A 17,653-nucleotide genomic window follows, 5' to 3' on the forward strand; every position below is an offset into this window, starting at 1 on the left:
ATAATGTAATAAGCCTTTTAGTACTCACCACAACCAAGCATTGACAATGAAAAGTGTAAGTACAGTGTATACTCAGTCGTAATAGCGTAATAATGTAATAAGACTTAAGTACTCACCACAACCAAGCATTGAAAATGAAGAGTGTAAGTATACTCATTTGTAATAGCGTAATAATGTAATAAGCTTTTAGTACTCACCACAATCAAGCAGTGACAATGAAAAGTGTAAGTACACTGTATACGCAATCGTGATATCGGAATAACGTAATAAGCCTTTAGTACTCACCACAACCAAGCATTGAAAATGAAAAGTGCAAAGTATACTCAGTCGTAATAGCGTAATAATGTACTAACCCTTTCGTACACCCCACAACCAAGCATTGAAAATGAAAAGTGCAAAGTATACTCAGTCGTAATAGCGTAATAATGTAATAAGCCTTTAGTACTCACCACAACCAAGCATTGAAAATGAAAAATGCAAAGTATACTCAGTCGTAATAGCGTAATAATGTAATAAGCCTTTAATACTCACCACAACCATGCAAGCATTATTGACAATGAAAAGTGTAAGACTAGTATACTCAGTCGTAATGGTGTAATAATGTAATAAGCCTTTAGTACTCACCACAACCAAGCATTGACAATGAAAAGTGTACATGTACAATAATGAAAGTGTCATGAATTTAACCTAGCTCATTGAGGTGTTGATTTCATCAAGGATGTTTGCTTATTACATCAATTTTATTATACTACACTCCAGTTTCTGTTACTGATGGGCTTATTATATAATTTTTGGGTAATTGTGGAAGTTGGATTTAAGTATTTCATTTAAAGGTGGTCCTCAAAACTAAGTTTTTCTGCTGTAATTTTAGTGGACCATTCTCTAATATTTGGACAAACTCTTCAAACTCTTTTCATTACGTTTTCCTAAATCAATTTTTTATGTTTGTGGGTTCATTGCATAAACGTTTGTAGTTTTGTCTGCTGGGATTCGGAGGAGGATTGACTTAATTGGGAAGCATGGAACTTTGAGTACTGATTAATGTTTTAAATAACAGATAGAGCAACTTTCAATGGAGTGTCGTAAAAACCAAAACCAAAGTATAAACACTTTAGCCAATCAAAAATGATGGAGGCAATCTGACACAAAGCGTGGGAAAATGTGCATGCGTGAGGAAGTGATTGGTTTTGGTTTCACTTCTGATTGGTTGAAAAAGTGGCGCGAAAACTTTGAGAATTACATGTACTTTCGTCACTCAGTTGAAAACCGCTCTTATCAATCTTCATGCCCTACTATTGCTGCGGTACTCTCTTCATGTGTGATTATGTTAACAAGTATGTTAACATGTAATTCTTGTAGATGCCTTTTTGCTCTGTCGGCCTCACTCCCCTTTCCTTTGATGAAAAGGCCTTATACTCAGTGTACATGTTTCTGCAGATGTTTAAACTTGATAAGCTGTTTGACGCCCATACATGTATATGCTCAACATCTGCAGGATGAACAGTAGAAAGAAATGAAAATTCCAAATCCTTGTTTGCTACTGAACATTAATTTTGTATTGATACATGTAGTTGTTTTACACTGGAAATCTTCTTGCGACCAGTGGTTTGTGTATGATTGAAGAGTTACAGTTGTAACTGTTGTATTTTCGGTTCAGTGATGTCTGAGATTTGAAACTGTAATTGCCAATTAGTATCTCTTTCTCTATATGTGTGTAGCTTTATACCTTGTTGAGACTTCCACTTAAAAGTGATCTTCCTAAATGTAATTAAGCTTCTTACTCATAGTATTTATTAATGATGGTATTTAATTTTCTAGTAATACCTTGAGAGTGTGGGAACTTGATATAGAGAATCGCAAGATACGCCCTGAGGAAGTTGGAATGGGGCAATTGAAACGGACGGTAAAGTGTATTGAGGTAAGAAATCTATAGCTTGAATCTATTTTAGATGGTAAATCATGGCGCTGCTGAATGACACAAGCCTCACTGATATAAATAATTATTTTATCCTTTGGGTATTCACTCAAGGGTAAGGTCCCACTGAAATATGTGAGTTAATTGCTGAATATAATAACTACATATGCCATACATTGGTACAAATCTCAAAGAGCCCCTCACATGTAATGCATAAAAAATTCAATAAAAAGTGACTATACTTTTATCATCCTTTTATAGTACAGGTCAGAGATAAGAGATCAACCCACAAGCAAAAGATATGCACGTTTTAATAAACGCTGTATGCAGTGATGCACAGCATTAAATATGTTGTTAATTTGACATCAACACACAACATTGTCTGGCCAAACTTTCAATGTTGATGTAATTTTTAAAAAAAATGTTTGCTTTGGTTTCCACCTGAGAAACAATATTTCTTCCTTCTTGTTTCCTCCTCAATTTTTCCAGTGTTTGTGTGGTACAAGAAAGGATTTGCGTCTCACTGTTTCCCTTACGAAAATTCTGGGTGAGACACAGGCCAGATTCGGGCCATGGCAAAGTTGATTATTTATAATAAAAAATAATAATAATAATAATAATAAAATTCCCTTACCAAAATGAAGTATACTATAAGTAGAATTATTTTGTACTCAAAGTATACTGAAGCAATATACATAAAGTATACTTTAAGTCTACTTAAAGTATACTTTAAACTGCTACTAAAAGTAGACTTTTACTATACTTGTTTCCACCTGATTTTGGAACATCAAAAGTATACTTAAAGTATACTGTGCAGTATACTTAAAGTATACTTACATGACACAACTACCACTACACTACAATGCGAGTGCAGCATACTTTAAGTATACTCACCAGTTATTTTCCTACCCTCACAGTACATAGCACAAATAAGGCCCAGAGTATTACATATATATAATGCAAATTCAAAGACAGTCTCATTTATTTGTTTCAGTAGTTTTTATTATAATCTGCATCACAAATTCTTTAAACATCACTTATTTATATACTTCCAGGCCATTTAAATGACTTTTTTCACAAAGTTCTCGACAACAAAAACCATGTATTAAAAAGATAGCTGTCTTAGATTATTATATTTAAACTACTAGGAGTTCCTGGGAATTTCTTGGAATACTGTATCTTATTCATTGGAATGAGTGAGAAAAACTTAGAGTTTAGACCAAAATTTTGGGCAACAGCTGGAACGCTTTTGAACGAGGTCAGAAAAATAAAAAAAGAATAGCTTGAAGTAACTGAGAAATAGAAGTACATGTACTAGTGCACATGTGGAACACAAGAAACGATTAAGGTTATAATATCCTGCTCCTGTATAATAATAATAATATATATTCCAGCAAATCAGAAATGTGCTGGAAACTACAAAAAATCCATAATTGCAGTCGAGCTATCAACAGTTACTACCATAGCTCACAGACAAAAAAATAGAAAACAGATTTCAAAGCAGTTACATTTTTTTATTGCATGCACCCAAACATCATTTTAAGGACGGTGCCTACTATCGTTATTGCGCATACGTTCTGCGCATCTCGAGATACTCGCATTTCCTATGGGTAGTGCTTATTAATATAGAGATATTTTTGCACGATTCAAAACCATGCAGAGAAAGCAGAATTTAGCAAGTGCTCTTGGTATCCAAAAAGAAAATTGGGGGTAACCACGCATTTTTCAGAGATAATTCAGCTTTAATTTGGAAAAGAACGCCATACATTGCTTTGTATTTTAAAACTTTTTACAAATATTGTTGATTAGTTATCTTCGAAAAATGCGTGGTTACCCCCAATTTTCTTTTTGGATTTCAAGTTTTGATCTGCTTTTCCTGCATATTCAGTAAACCGGGCAAAAATACCTGCAAATTAGTAGGTACCATCCTTAATTCATGTCAAAATCTTTGGATTGGGTTCTTGTTTTACATTTAAATATAAAAAAGCTCTTAAACATTTCAGATAAACCACAGAACTATAACAAGTCTGCAAAGCGAGATCCACAAATTCATCAAACCATATTTGGTAGAGGAGACAGAATTGGCTGCTAAGCATTTTTGTGTGCTGTAAAGGACCTTTCCCTTCTGTGCAGAATTTTTTTCTTTATACTCTTTCATGGCAACTAAAAAAATACAGTAGATATACTTCAATGATGAATGTAGTGATTCCTCAAAATAACATGATCATTTCTATTACAATAATTAAAGTGTGCGAAGAGTAGACTCATAAATTTGGGTCTCTTTACTTACAAACGTCAATAATAGCTTTCTTAGGTATTTTCTGCATTGATTACAATACTTTAAATAAAAGTGACTGCAGCATTTAGCATTTTTACGAGAAGGAATCATTTGTCAATCGTCTACATGTAACTTGCCGCATGAGCACTTTTTTCCAAATCATTTGCTTCACCATTTGATCTAAAACTTCATTATTCTTGTTAAAGGTTTACCTATTTTTTTACAGGGTTATAGCAGTAAGGCAAGTTAAGTATCCTAGTTGCTTGACAAATTGACTTGAAGGTGTGAAAATGTGAATTCTACATGCATGTAAATCGTTCCTCATTTTGAAAACAATAAGGCATCAAATCAAATGTTATTCGTTTAAAATTAACGCTTACCTTTTTACTTCAGTTGCTGTAAGCATTTCCTTGCCTGGATCGGCATTTTAAAGACAAAAACTAACAAAAAAATCGTCACCATACAATGCAAACGTTTGAATAAAACCGCCAAAAATCTGTGAGAGCTTGGACTGGTTATACATAATGTATGTACCTACTAGTTACTGCTTACTGCTGACCAAAACGAAAACGGCTCACTAGTTTCCAGTCCGGTCTCTCAGGTGTTATTCAAGATGGCGGGAGATGGCGGAGGATGACAAGCATTCTACAGATTCATTTTAAATGAGTAAGATTTGAAAGATACTGGAGTTCATTGAAGGATTAAGTGCTCACTTGGAGTGTGTAGTTTTCAAGAGTAATGCTTGGACATTTTCCTCTTGGAATAAGGCCGATTATGAGCACATGAAACAAGGTAATCTGATGATATTTCTCACAATCAGAATAAAAGCTTTCTTTTTCATTTCTCCGTGTACAGAGTGATTTGATGTTTCAAAGTTTGGAGCCTTTAAAGAACATTGCTTTAGCTAAGTACATGTATTATGAACAGTGAATTAACTCGAAAGATAACACATTGACATGCTTTGAATGAGACCTAACCTTGTTATACATTCATTGAGAATTACGCTCCTTTTTTCAAGGTACCAAATGAAATCAAATCCTAAAAGGGCACTTAAACTTTGTTTGTTGTCTCACTGGAACATTCAGTACTATTGCACGAAATTGCTAGTAGTTTGTAGTAAATATTAATGACACCAACGAATTAACTAATTCGGTCATGTGCAAAATAGATGAATGTATAATTATGCGATGTGCAAAATGGTGTTAATAACCATAATACTGATTTTCTCTTACTCTGAAGACTTTCAAAAAAAACACATCAAGTCTTCCAAGTAATTAAGGAAGTATTTTTTCTTGCAGAAGTACATTTTCAGTATACTTAATTCCTACTTCAAAAACAGTTGGCATAACATCCAGTTTTGAAGTACCTTTTAAGTATACTTACATTAAACTTCTGCTGGATAGAAAACAAGCAGTATACTTTGAGTGTACTTTGAATTCTCTACTGCATCTATACTTGAGTAACTGCAGTATACTTAAAGTGTACTTTCTGTAAGTGAAGTATACTTGCAGTATACTTGAAGTATACTTTCAGTTTGTCTTTTTTGATAAGGATGGAAAGGGACAAGTTATGGTGATAATTTGCCTGACACGAGCGAGACAAATCAAACGATAATTGAGCACGAATAGAGTGGTAAAGAGTGCACCCTTGTAGAACCAGACTCTATGTGTAATCTATGTAAATCCTATGTAACGACCATACAGTGTATGTAAATGGTATGTTATGATATACATATTATATTAATTTTAATATCGAGGCCTTATTCAAAGCCTATGTTATACAGTCATATGCCTCATCTATGTATTTTGAAAGGAAATGCTATGTTTTAGCTAGTCAAATGGAACCTTTACATAGCATATGTAAAAGCTATGTTATGGGGTTTTTTGTGTCCAAAAATAAAAATGGTTTCAACATAGTTTCTACATACTAGATTCGAAACAGAAAATGCACAACACACATAAATCATAGTGTGTACAATGCTTACATAGTGATAACATAGGGTGTAAATAGGCTACAAATAGCCTCTACATACTGTAGCTGTAAAAAAACACGGAAATAGGAAAAATATAACTATTTCATAGCATTTACATATAGTGGATTAGAATCTACCTAACTGAAATTGAGGGTCCATAGCAAAAATTGCATGTACGTAACACTTACATAGAAATACAATAGGATGTAAATAGGCTTTGACTTAAGCCTCTAAACATTAATGCAATAGTATTGAAATAGGAATTATACATCTCATGCCTAATGCTTCAATTTGAACGAGGCCAGAAAAATCAAGAAGAATACCTTGAAGTAACTGAGAAATAGAAGTACTAAGTGCACACGTGGAACACAAACAAGGAGGTTACAATATCCTGCTCCTGTAAAATATATATTCCAGCAAATCAGAAATGTGCTGGAAACTACAAAAAATCCATTGCAGTCAAGCTATTAACAGTTATTAGCATAGCTCACAGACAAAAAACAATAGACTACAGATTTCAAAGCAGTTACATTTTTTATTGCATGAACCTAAGCATTTAATTCATGCCAAAATCTTTGGATTGGGTTCTTGTTTTAAATTTAAAAACAAAAAAAGCTTTAAACCATTTCAGATAAACCACAGAACTATAACAAGTCTGCAAAGAGAGATCCCCAAATACATCAAACCATAACTGGTTGAGGAGACAGAATTGGCTGCTATTTAGCATTTTTATCTGCTGTAAAGGAGCTTTCCCTGCTATCCCATCAAAGAATTTTTTTCAGAAGTGTCTCTTTATACTCTTTCATGGCAACTAAAAAAAATGCAGCACATGTACTTCAATGATGCATGTAGTGATTCCTCTAGAGTAGACTCATAAATTTGGGTCGACTCTACTTACAAGCGTCCATAAAAGCTTTCTCAGGCATTTTCTGCATTGATTACAATAGTTAGAGTGACAGAAATTAGCATTTTTACGAGAAGGAATCAATTGTCAAATGGAATGGTTTACATGTAACTTGCCACATGAGAACTTTTTTTCCAAATCATTTGCTTCACCAGTTGATCTAACTTCACCATAATTTTTTCTTTTAACAGGGCTATAACATGTAAGCCAAATTGAGTCTCCTTGCTTCACAAATTGAGTCGAAGGTGTGAAAATGTGAATTCTACATGCATGTAAATCGTTCCTCATTTTGAAGACAATAAGGCATCAAATCAACTGTTATTCGCTTAAAGTTAACGCTTACCTTTTTACTTGAGTTGTTGTGAGCATTTCCTTGCCTGGATCAGCATTTAAAGAGTAACTAACAAAGAAATCGTCACCACAAAAACGTGATCGTAGATACAAACGTTTGAATAAAACCGCCCAAAACCTGTAAGAGCTGGACTGGTTACCGCTGACTGGTGACCAAAACGAAAAGGACTCACTAGTGTCAAGTCCGGTCTCGCACGTGTTATTCAAGATGGCAGAGGATGAAAATCTTTTTACGGATTCATTTTAAATGAGCATTAGATTCGAAAGATACTGGAGTTCATGGAAAGGATTACCGTATTTACCCGCGGATAGGCCACACCCGCATATAGGCGGCACCCCAAACTTTCAATGGTTTTCATGGGAAAAATAAATAGTGAGGTTGAGTACCGGGATAAATAAAGCGAAGTTTGAAATCAACAACAGCTACCGTAATTTCCGGGCGATTACCCCCGCGTAATGTGTTAATATTTTCGCAAACAGTTCTTGGTGTGTGTTATACATGTAGGAAGGTGTGAGTAATGTGATAATTTTTAAATCTTCCGGTTTGATAGTAAAACTGTAAGTAGGGATAAAAGTATAAAAGTCATTAATGAAACTGTTCCTAAAAACTGTATACTGCCTTTTTTATTGCGCTTTAATTGCCTAATAAACTTTAATGCTCTCAATGAAAACCAATACAAATTGAAAACATATCAACAAATATCGTTTGCAGTCAAAATCGTTTATCACGTGTGTGATATTACTTTCTTACTTTGCTAATTTCACAGCAGCAAGCTTCTTTCTTTGTTTAGTTGAAAATAAAATATTATTCACTAACTGGAATAATAAACTCAAAACAAAAGAATAAAAGTGTGAAATCGCAGGCGTTAAAGTAACTCACACACAAAAACTGATGCTGAAATGTTCATTTCATGGTGCCGCTGCAGCCGCATAATTAATTAATAAGAGGTGATTGTCGGCACTAGTGTAAACAAACATTCACGGACAAAATTTTAAAACACCAGAACATTCGGCACATCAGTAAAATACTCCTAGCAAGCACTGCCTTGAGGTAGAGAGTTTTTTCCCGTTTCAAGCGATTTCTTAGAGTCAGTAGATCCTGAGATATCAATTTTTTTAGAACTGATTTTTACAAGCGGCATCATAATTTCAATGGAAGATCAAAAACAATACAGTATAGGTGTGAAAACTTACCAATTTCACGCTAAAGGATATTTTGTTAACAAAAACAATGGTTTAGTGTTTAGTTGTATGTGCTGTAAGTTAGTAACAATTGAAAGCGAACATTAAAACGCCAATTTAGTGTACGACCGTGAGATCTCTTGCATATTAATGAGGTATCAAAACGCTTGTACCCGGGTATAGGCCGCATCCCTAATTTCAGTCATTTCATTTTTTTGATTACTCATGGCACAAGAGTTTGCTCCCGACATTTTCAGTCCGAAGATCTTCCGAAAACTCCTAATAAGACCTTCCTGAGGCCTTGCGCAGTGCCGTCTATCTTCGCGTGGAAGCGAAGCTCCCCACGCAAACAACCACCTCCTACTTATCAATCGGAACCTCATTTGTTTCCTAAGAAGTCAAAAAAGGGCAAAGATGACGTACCAAAGACTGACAACGCCGATCTTCAGCGCAAGAAGATCGAAACTGCTCCAAGTACCAGTACCAGCCATGATCCAAAAACCGACAAACTGGGTGTTAAATCACCGGAGATGACAGAAGTCGCTGCTCCCACTGAGTCAGAGAGCAGTTCTGAGATGTCTGAAAATGTCAACAAAGATTTTTTGATACGCGATCTTCAGGATAGATTGGATGAGGCGCTTTCTCCGATAAGGAAAAATTAGAAGAGAAGGTTTCCCTGTTGAAGGAGCAAATCCCTGACCTGGAGGAAAAATCCACGAAACTCGAGGGCAATTGTTTTGCTTCGAGAACATTTCAAAAAATGACTCCCTTATTACCTTTTACACAGGATTTCCAAATTTGAAAACGCTGAGGGCTTTGTATGAATCTTTACGGCCTGGGGCCAGTGGAGAAAACATTCGCTATTCGTCCTCCGCAAGACACGACATTCAGGAGGGTCATGGTGAACATTCAGCGAAACAAGGTCGACGCAGGCCTTTGAAAACTATAGACGAATTTTTTCTTACATTGTGTCGCCTCAAACAAGGCTTCGCTGAAATACACTTGGCTCAGTTATTTAACGTGTCTCAGTCAACTGTTAGCAGAATTTTTATATCTTGGATTAATTTTATGTACTTGAAACTAGGACAGATAAATATTTGGCCAGTAGTTTACTCCTTAACACTGAACTTTTTAGTTCTTACAAGAATCACACCACTTTGAAAGCACTAGACTAAGTGGGAATTTCACCTAAAGGATTTTTCACGTTCAGTGGCCAGTTATATACTGGAGGCATATTCGACAGGGAAATGGTTGAACGAAGTGGCTTTCTTAACCTCCCTTTTTTAGAAGGAGACTCTGTGATGGCTGATAAAGGCTTCACCATTGAAGATATCCTTCCTCTTGGACTGTCCTTAAATATTCCCCCTTTTTGCATGTCTGACCAGATGGCACTTGAGGATGTCATGTCAATTCAAGAAATTGCTAGCCTAAGGATTCATGTTGAAAGGGCTATTAACAAGGTTAAAAATTTCAAGATGTCAGGGAGCAAGTGTCGTAAAATTAAGTCCCGTGGGAAATTAATGCTTAAAGCAAGCCACTGGTCAAGATAGGTTGAGGGGACCTTAGTGAACATGAAAAATGTTGTCGGCAACTTTGTGACCCGCACCGGCACGATTCACGGGGGATTAAAACACGTCTCATACAATATTAGCATGGAAACGAGGCTACATCTTAAATCGTCTTTATTCCCTCTTATATGTCAATATTTCATCGTCAAATTGTAAGAATAGCTTTACTCTAACATTACACACACTTTTAGCTGGAAATTGTCCAGCAAGGTTCGTCTCCTCCCCAAGCAAGTCCACCGCTCCAAGCCGAAGCCCTGACCCCGCATCACCACAGCCAGCACTGCAAAGCCTGAGCTGCGGTAACGCTTCGCCTATGAAATTGATGTAGCCCTGGAGGACTGTCCAACTGACAGCGCTACACAGCAGTGGAACCACATCCGTGAGGCTGTGTTCCAGACCGCCCTGGACACCTTTGGAAGAAGAGAGAGAAAGAGCGCAGATTGGTTTGAGGCTGGTGCCACCGAGCTTGAGCCCGTCATTGCCGCCAAGCAAGCCGCTCTTCTTGCCTACAAGAAAGACCCCTCAGCAAAGATGCTTGCAGAACTCCGTGCTGCACGCAGCGAAGCTCAGAGGATTGCCAGGCGCTGTGCCAATGACTACTGGTTGAATCTTTGCCAAGACATCCAGCTTGCCGCCGATCTAGGCAACATCCGTGGGATGTATGAGGGAATGAAGAAGGTGTTCGGCCCAAGTGCCATCAAGACTGCCCCACTCAAGTCAGCTGACGGCGGCATCATCAAAGACCGCAGCAAGCAGATGGAGAGATGGGCGGAACACTACCAAGAGCTCTACTCAAGGGAAACCATTGTGACCAATACAGCCCTTGAGAACACCCTTCTGCTGCCCATGATGAACGAGCTGGATGAACCACCAACCATTGAAGAACTCCGCAAGGCCATTGACTCCCTTTCCAGCGGCAAGGCCTCAGGCAGTGACAACATACCCCCTGAAGTCGTCAAGGCCGCAAAGGAGAGCTCCCTCCTACAGCACCTTCACGAGCTTCTAATGCAGTGCTGGGAGGAAGGAGCAGTGCCCCAAGACATGCGAGACGCCAAGATCATCACGCTCTACAAGAACAAGGGCAAGAGGAGTGACTGCAACAACTACCGAGGCATCTCTCTCCTGAGCATTGTCGGCAAGGCCTTTGCCCGGGTGGTTCTCAACAGACTGCAACTTCTCGCTGAGCGTGTCTACCCAGAGGCGCAGTGTGGCTTCAGGGCCGCCAGGTCAACCATCAACATGGTGTTCTCAGTGAGGCAGCTGCAGGAGAAATGCCGGGAGCAGAGAAAACCCCTGTACCTGGCCTTCATTGACCTGACCAAGGCCTTTGACCTGGTTAGCCGTGAAGGACTGTTTGCCCCCCTCCAGCGGATTGGATGCCCCCCCAAGCTTCTGAGCATGATTGTGTCCTTTCATCAGGATATGCGTGGGACCGTTCAATTTGACGGATCCTGCTCGGAACCCTTCCCCATCAAGAATGGAGTGAAGCAGGGCTGTGTCCTTGCTCCAACCCTCTTTGGCATCTTCTTCTCTCTGCTCCTCTCCTATGCTTTCCGGGACTCTGAAGACGGAATCTTCATCCACACTAGGAGTGATGGAGGCCTCTTCAATCTGTCACGTCTCCGGGCAAAGACAAAGGTGCAGAAAGTGCTGATCAGAGAGCTCCTCTTCGCTGACGATGCTGGAATAGCAGCCCACTCGGAGGCAGCACTGCAGCGGCTTATTGACAGCTTTGCAGCTGCCTGTACAGAGTTCGGCCTCACCATCAGCCTGAAAAAGACACAGGTCATGGGTCAAGACGTCAGCAACGACCCGAGCATCTCGATCGGCGACCACACCCTCGAAGTGGTGGACAAGTTCACCTACCTCGGGTCCACCATCTCCAGCAACCTCTCCCTTGATGCAGAGCTGAACACGAGGATTGGCAAGGCAGCAACAGCATTGGCCCGCCTGACAAAGAGAGTGTGGGACAACACCATGCTCACCACAAACACCAAGATGAGAGTCTACCAGGCCTGTGTACTGAGCACTCTCCTCTACGGCAGTGAAGCATGGACCCTCTACTCCTACCAGGAACGCAGGCTGAATGCTTTCCACATGCGCTGCCTCCGCAGACTCCTTGGCATCACCTGGCAAGACCGCGTCACCAACATCGACGTCCTGGCCAAGGCAGGGATGCCCAGCATATTTGCCATCCTGACCCAGAGACGTCTGCGCTGGCTTGGCCATGTCACTCGAATGGATGACGGCCGCATCCCCAAAGACATGCTGTTTGGGGAGCTGGCCACTGGCACCAGACCCACAGGACGTCCAGCCCTCCGCTACAAGGATGTGTGCAAGCGTGATCTGAAGGCTGGTGGGTTCAACCCCTCCGACCTAGAGTCAGCAGCCTCGGACCGATCTGGCTGGCGGTCCACCACACAAGCAGTCATCAAGGAAGCAGAGGAGAGGAGAGCAACCTGCTGGGAAGAGAAACGCCTTCGCAAGGAGCAGCTGCTACAGTCAGCCCCATCCCAGACAAGAAGACAGGACAGACAGACAGGTCTTTACCTGCAGCAGATGCAACAGGCAATGCAGGTCCCGCATCGGCCTTTACAGCCACACCCGGCACTGCAACACAAAGTGACAAGCCTGGGCGCAGTCAACCATGGTCTCTCGAGATCGACGGAGCCATCTTAGCTGGAAATTGTGATCACGTGACCTAAAGCATGAAAACGAGTCTAAATCCAAAATGTGCCATTTTTTCGTATCTTGTCTCAAAATACCACTACCAAAGTAAGTTATAATGACGAAAAAACATTTCATAGACTTTCGCACATCAAAGACTGAAACCTTCTACCACTTTATCACGTGATTAAAGACATGAAAACGAGGCTATATCTTTAAACTACCTTTTTCTCCGTAATGCAAATTAATGTCATTCACATGTATGATAACAGATCATTTCAAGAGACAAGAATAGCAACCATCTACAATCTTAAAACTGTGATTAGTCGCCCATTAAAAGTGTGATAAAGACATACTTTACAACATTAATCGTCTTCATCATCATCACTTGCACTATCATAGCTATTGTCACTTTCATCATTGTCAACAATATATTCATCACTATCATCTTCCTGCAAAGCACAGGGCATTCGCAAAGTTCAGTGCAGTTTAGCCCAGACTTTTGGCACTGATTTGTTGAGCATCACACAGCCATATTTCACCATCTCAATAATTGCCTCTGGAGCTGGTGGAGTTGTGGTCATCACTCGTCTTTCTTCCAACCATAGTTTCCTGGTGATGGGATATTCGGTTTTGGAACCTTGTCGTTGTTCCATACCATGGTCTGATAATGTTTCTTCTTAAATAACGACCACCTTAGCTCATTCATGCTTGTATTTGGCTGGTATAGATGGCAGACAAACTTCTCAACTCCCTTTATGGTATCTTCATCTGGGTGTTCTGTTGTTCCAAGGTTTGCGAGAGCAGTAATTACATCTTCATCAGCTCTGTTGAAGACTTTCCAGCATCCCAATTTTCCTTTTCCTGAGTATCCTCTGCAAAATCAACTTTAACACTGTTAGTAACATACTCCATTCATGTGCCGGGGAAGCAATGAGAGGTGGTGTTGAAGTTCTTGTGGTATCCAGAGGGTCATATATAAGGGAATTATAATTATGCAGACCAAACAGGAACTTACAATCAAAAACATTTGTTTCCTGCTCCGGAAGCATAATAAAAGTTAAAAAGTTTTACAAACTCGGAGCTAAAAGTTAAAACTTATGAAATATTTCGTCCGTTTTTCAACCGGACTTCATCAGTCAATGATATGAATGTTAAAAAGATGAATTTAAAAAAGGTTTTTAACGCCTCGTGGGGGTTAGAATTGTGTCATAGATGGCTGCTAATTCGTAACCATTGTCTCTGTTTAACGCCGGTTTCGTAAGTTTAATTTGAATAGCTTCTTTTATCCTGCGTTTGAAGGTGTTAACTTCGGTTGATAGTACTTTTGTCTTATTTGGGTCCACCGAGTGGCCCTCCAGGCGACAATGCTCGTGAATAGCTGATGAACTTCTTGATTGGTGTTCTTTTACTCTGATTTCCAGAGAGCGGGCCGTTTCGCCAACGTACTCCTTGTTACACTTCTCACAATGAATCTGGTACACAGTACCGCATTTCTTGAGATTGACAGTTGTGTCCTTGACACGTACCAATTGTGATCTTAGAGAATTGACGGGTTTATGAGTAAGTGTAACCTCGTGTGACTTGAAAGCTCTTTGCAGGCGTTCCGAGATTCCTTTGATGTATGGCGTTGATGCATAGATTTTCTTCTCGTTTTGAGGCTCTTCGGTATCTTCTGTTGTAGATTTTGGATGTGGTATTGTTAGCATCCATTCTGGATAGTTATTCATTTTTAGAGCTTGCTTGACGTGCTGTGTTTCTCTAGTTCTGTCATCGTTTTCCATAACCAAGGTCTGAGCTCTCAACATCAGGGTGTTAACCACAGCTCTTTTGTGTTGTAGATGATGGTTTGATTGGAAGTTTAGGTACTGGTCCGTGTGCGTAGGTTTGCGGTACACGGAGATCTTGGTAGAACCATCTTGGTTAATACTCACACAGGTATCAAGGAAAGGAATCCTGCCATCCTTTTCTTGTTCCGAAGTGAACTGGATATGTTGGTCAATGGAGACGGCGTTTTCGTCAATCTTGGCCATCGTATCATCCACATATCGATACCACATAGTTGGAGGGGTGGGGGCAGTGTCCAGAGCTCTGCTCTCGAACTGTTCCATGTAGAGATTGGCCACTACAGGGGAAATTGGAGACCCCATGGCGGCTCCTTTCTTTTGTTTGTAGAATTCACCCTGGAATGTGAAGTATGTGCTCGAGAGGCACATTTCTAGTAGAACAGATAATTGGGCGATATCTAACGGGCATCTATCCGGTAAGCTCTGGTCACTTTCCAGTTTGGCTCTGACAACTGGAATGGCTTCATTGATCGGAATGCTGGTAAACAGTGGGGAAACATCGTATGAAACGAGTTTCTGTCCAGGGGGTACTTCAAGTTCTGCAATCTTGTTGACAAAGTCTTCACTGTTGACGATGTGATGACTGTTGAGGCCAACAAGAGGTTTCATAATCTTAGCAAGGAACTTGGCAGTATCATACATCACGCTACCAATGCTCGAAACTATTGGCCGTAGCGGTACGTCTTTCTTGTGAATCTTGGGTAGCCCGTAGAACTTTGGGACATTCTCTGCTGTGGGGTACAGTTGATTGTAAAGATAATTAGGGATTCTCTCTTCTTTGCGCCACTCCTTCAAGGTTTGAATGAGTTTGTTTTTGATGGCTCTGGTTGGGTCAGATGTCAGCAAGCACTTTAACATCCGATGCAGATACAACAACATTACTCCAAACAGCCTGAAACTACGAACCTGTATGAAAGGTGTTAAGACCATGAAGATTATTCATAATGCCGAGAAGAAACTTCTTCGGGAACAAATAAGACAATGCAACTTTACGATCAGAAAGTACGAGGAGAGCGTAAAAGAACTGAAATCAAGTTTACATTCCAAGGTGTCAACAGAGATAAACAACCAAATTCTAACTCTCTTCGAGAAAACACATTCGTCACACTTTGAGATGGCAAAGAGCCGCCAGAGGCAAAAGTTTGACCGCCTACTGAGTAAAGAAGAAACTCGATCACCGACAACAAACATTGGAGATACCAACATTGATCAGACAAAGTGGGTTATGAATCTCTCTGACCGCCCTCTTTCCGATAGTGAACGCTCGGTTCTCATGAAAGGTCTGAATTTTAGCGTAACTCCATCAAAGATCCCAGTTGATGAGATCGTGGCAGCCACTGAACTGGCCTGTAATCAACTAAAAGATAAAAGCCAAGCAGAGAGCCTGAGAAATGAAGTAGTTAAAATCGTAAGCAAGAGCAAACCGCCAAGATCAAACATCAGCAGAGCTGAAAGGGAAGCCATTAAGGATCTGGCGAAAGACGATTCAATTGTAATCTTACCAGCAGACAAAGGGCGCACTACGGTAATCCTAGACAAACAAGATTATCACAACAAGGTGAAGGCTCTTCTAGACGATACCAATACGTATGAAAAACTGACATCTGACCCAACCAGAGCCATCAAAAACAAACTCATTCAAACCTTGAAGGAGTGGCGCAAAGAAGAGAGAATCCCTAATTATCTTTACAATCAACTGTACCCCACAGCAGAGAATGTCCCAAAGTTCTACGGGCTACCCAAGATTCACAAGAAAGACGTACCGCTACGGCCAATAGTTTCGAGCATTGGTAGCGTGATGTATGATACTGCCAAGTTCCTTGCTAAGATTATGAAACCTCTTGTTGGCCTCAACAGTCATCACATCGTCAACAGTGAAGACTTTGTCAACAAGATTGCAGAACTTGAAGTACCCCCTGGACAGAAACTCGTTTCATACGATGTTTCCTCACTGTTTACCAGCATTCCGATCAATGAAGCCATTCCAGTTGTCAGAGCCAAACTGGAAAGTGACCAGAGCTTACCGGATAGATGCCCGTTAGATATCGCCCAATTATCTGTTCTACTAGAGATGTTCCTCTCGAGCACATACTTCACATTCCAGGGTGAATTCTACAAACAAAAGAAAGGAGCCGCCATGGGGTCTCCAATTTCCCCTGTAATGGCCAATCTCTACATGGAACAGTTCGAGAGCAGAGCTCTGGACACCGCCCCCACCCCTCCAACTATGTGGTATCGATATGTGGATGACACGATGGCCAAGATTGACAAAAACGCCGTCGATTCCTTCTCAGAACATCTAAACTCCATTGACCAACATATCCAGTTCACTTCGGAACAAGAAAAGGATGGCAGGATTTCTTTCCTTGATACCTGTGTGAGTATTAACCAAGATGGTTCTACCAAGATCTCCATGTACCGCAAACCTACGCACACGGACCAGTACCTAAACTTCCAATCAAACCATCATCTACAACACAGAAGAGCTGTGGTTAACACCCTGATGTTGAGAGCTCAGACCTTGGTTATGGAAAACGATGACAGAACTAGAGAAACACAGCACGTCAAGCAAGCTCTAAAAATGAATAACTATCCAGAATGGATGCTAACAATACCACATCCAAAATCTACAACAGAAGATACCGAAGAGCCTCAAAACGAGAAGAAAATCTATGCATCAGCGCCATACATCAAAGGAATCTCGGAACGCCTGCAAAGAGCTTTCAAGTCACACGAGGTTACACTTACTCATAAACCCGTCAATTCTCTAAGATCACAATTGGTACGTGTCAAGGACACAACTGTCAATCTCAAGAAATGCGGTACTGTGTACCAGATTCATTGTGAGAAGTGTAACAAGGAGTACGTTGGCGAAACGGCCCGCTCTCTGGAAATCAGAGTAAAAGAACACCAATCAAGAAGTTCATCAGCTATTCACGAGCATTGTCGCCTGGAGGGGCACTCGGTGG

At 40.2% G+C, this 17,653-nt stretch overlaps 1 protein-coding gene across 1 annotated transcript in view; it reads left to right on the forward strand.

The window, feature by feature from the left end:
* Positions 1 to 17,653, forward strand: part of LOC138014435 (cilia- and flagella-associated protein 52-like) — a 75,333-nt gene that overhangs the window by 12,811 nt on the left and 44,869 nt on the right. Inside the window, exon 4 of the mRNA XM_068861504.1 lies at positions 1,819 to 1,918. Coding sequence (XP_068717605.1) covers positions 1,819 to 1,918 — 100 coding nt within the window. The remainder of the gene's footprint in view (positions 1 to 1,818; positions 1,919 to 17,653) is intronic.

Source organism: Montipora capricornis, chromosome 8, assembly GCF_036669925.1.
Source record: "Montipora capricornis isolate CH-2021 chromosome 8, ASM3666992v2, whole genome shotgun sequence".
Lineage (NCBI taxonomy): Eukaryota > Metazoa > Cnidaria > Anthozoa > Scleractinia > Acroporidae > Montipora > Montipora capricornis.